Genomic DNA, 2,966 nt, shown 5'->3' on the forward strand with positions numbered 1-2,966 from the left:
GAGGAATGCTTTACAGGCATCCAGAGGACACTTCTCATGACTGGGGCTACTTTTCTAACACGTTACCAGTAAAAACATCTTCCCTAATTCAAGCGTTGGTGAATTTGTGAGTATGCTTTTGCTTTGTTAAACACTGCAGCTCTTTAAATGCTACCCTGTTATATTAAACTATTTCAGGTTTGGTTTCAAAATGCTCGAGCCAAATTCAGACGGAACCTCTTACGTCAAGAAAACACGGGGGTGGATAAGACTTCAGACTCAACACTCCAAGCAGGGACCCCATCAGGTCCTGCCTCAGAAATATCCAATGCCTCCATGAGTCCATCCAGCACTCCCACTACTTTAACGGACTTGACTAATCCTACTATGCCTACTGTGACATCTGTCTTGACATCAGTGCCCGGAAGTCTTGAGGTTCATGAATCTCGAAGTCCTTCACAGACAACGCTTACAAATCTTTTCTGATGACTCTTTCTTAATAATTTCTTTAAAAAAGAAATTATTCTTAGCTGAAATTCCAAGTGTATTTTAATAGAGGCTTTGAGCAACTGACTAACCACGATTAGGATCTCTCCTAAAAAACAGAAGGAAATGTAGTGTTCTGGTATTACGGAGTATGGACTGAAGAATAACTTGGAAGATCTATTGCAACACAACATTTGTGTAACTGTACAGTTTTGTGGACTGAGCAAGGGAAACAGCAATTAATTTAAGTTGGCTAAAGCTTCTGTATTTTCAAAGACTGCCATGTGCCTTATATACTGTTTTATCTACATTCTTTGGATTCCATGTCCACTTCTCTCTTTCTCTCTCTGTATATTTATGACCAGGGCAAAAATGTTAAGAGTTTGTTACTTTGAATAGTCCTAAGCCTTTCATTGGTTGCTTTGTTGTTTTAGAATTTTAAAGGTCGAAGTCTGTTCGAATACCAGAATTTGTAAAATCTAACCAGTAATAAAACCACTTATGGAAACTACTTGGTAATGGCTGCAGTTACATTTAACATTAGTGTCACAATCAAGATAGGCTGATTGTATTTAAAAGGATTAGAAAACTGCACTTCAAACACAGTATCTGCCTAGGATAAACTCTAAATATGATGTATACATTCCTCCTGTTCCTGAAGTATATATGGGTGAGAAATCCAGCTTGTACAACAGTTTAGGTATCCTCACTGTAGAGAAATAAATAACTGTTAGTTGCAGGTAGAAGTTATCAGATAATGTTAAAATTCAAACAGAAAAACTATACTAAATTTTGCTGCGTGAAAGAAACTTGACTTCAGCTAGCATTTATGAAAGCAGTCTTGCTTTTGTGTGAGAGGTGGCTTTCGTGGAGGAGGCAGGCGGGGTATCCGACAGCTGTGTGGCCACAATCAGTCCATTACAGAGGTGAACACCGGGTAACGTTTTCCCCTAGGAAAAAGACAGAAGTATTTCAGGTTATTTTACAACACTGGTGGGCAAAGTCGAGGCAAAAGTATGTTTTATAAAGTCACAGCCTTACATTTTTTGTAACGCTTTGAAGGAGTAAAAAGCCAAGGAAGAATATGATATTATTGATACTAATAAAAGTGGTTATTCCTTTAATGCTTATGGACCTTTCAATACAATTGATTTCCTTCTTTCCCCAAAATTTGTGCAGAATATAACTCATATTTTGAGTTTTTTTCCTACTGTTTTTAAGGATGCTTTCCTGTAATTAAATACCTCAGCAAAGTTTAAATATGTGTGAGAATGAGTATACACTATGCTGTTTGCCCAGTAGTTTTATAGACTTTGAGTGGTACATAAGATGCATATGGTTGTTCCTTTTCAAACCCGTTACAATCAGTTTATTTCAGTCAAATGTTAGGTTGTATGTGGCTAGCTCTCTAAAACTAATCCGTCATTCCCATTGGATCAAAATTGCTAAAAGATTACTCCAAATAAACAGCAAGACAGGTGCCAAGATTCGTGTTCTTTGCCCTCTTCGGTGCATTGAAGACGATTTAGCAGGCCAGGCTCTTTGGTAACAATGTTTTGGTTTTAAAAGCGCTACATTTATTCAACTTTCTCAGCTGAAAATTTGCCATTCTTGTGCAAGCCAAATTCCTATCAAGATCAGTTGAGAGATCTCAGAGCATGAGGACTGTGGGATAGAAATGCTGACATAATTAGGTCATTTATTAACCTTTTTTACCCTTCAGCTTAAAAAAACCCACAGGTGAGTTATCTGAAAAGCAAGATAGTCCTAAAAAAATCACAAGTAGCTAAGATCTGTGAAAGGGATTACATTCTGGTCACTAAACCCAATAGGCTACCGTAGTTCATTAAGTTTATGCACAATGATTAAACAGTAAAAAAGATAGTCTGGGTTGAATTAATAACTGTTACAGGTTTGTCCAAGACATTTTTCCTCATAATATAAACGTCTAATTAGGAAATTGTTCTGGTTAGTGGTACTGTAAAAGAGTACATATCCGCCTTTCAAAGATACTCAGAGATTCTGCTGTATGTAATGTTTTGTTCATTGTCAATTACCTTGGAGGTTTTCTTTTTTCTGACATGCTTAGCTGGATCTTTTCTTGATTTAAAAGGCAATGTTGGTCCACTGTTAAATGGATACAGCCCATAATTAAAAACCCTGTGTATTAACCTGTAAACAGTTTTAAAAAACTGAATCTTGAATTCTTAAGTGTTAGGGCAAATGTAGCGGATAACAATTCAAATTCTTTAAAAGTTCTTTAAAATTGCCGTGCTATTATTTGTGATCTTGTATTTTAACTACTTGAATCCACATGGATGGAAATACCTTTCAAATCAGTTCTCAATATTGCCTTTTCAAATGACTGACATTAATGAAGGGGAATACTCTCATGTTAATCTTATCTAAAACCTATATGAGACAATTAGAGAAATTGTCTGGTTTAATCAAATCAGGGATTTTGCATATAAATAAGAGACAATATTCTATGTAGGGTCTTT

The 2,966-nt window shown here is 36.1% G+C and overlaps 1 protein-coding gene across 1 annotated transcript in view; it reads left to right on the plus strand.

Moving 5' to 3' along the window:
- The window catches only part of LOC104167313 (LIM/homeobox protein Lhx2), an 8,468-nt gene extending 7,497 nt beyond the window's left edge, over nt 1-971 (plus strand). Inside the window, exon 2 of the mRNA XM_009707539.1 lies at nt 178-971. Within this exon, the coding sequence (XP_009705841.1) occupies nt 178-465 (288 nt within the window). The 3' untranslated portion in view covers nt 466-971. The remainder of the gene's footprint in view (nt 1-177) is intronic.
- The last annotated feature ends 1,995 nt before the right edge of the window (nt 972-2,966 follow it).

This window comes from Cariama cristata, unplaced genomic scaffold (assembly GCF_000690535.1).
Source record: "Cariama cristata isolate BGI_N322 unplaced genomic scaffold, ASM69053v1 scaffold16719, whole genome shotgun sequence".
NCBI lineage: Eukaryota > Metazoa > Chordata > Aves > Cariamiformes > Cariamidae > Cariama > Cariama cristata.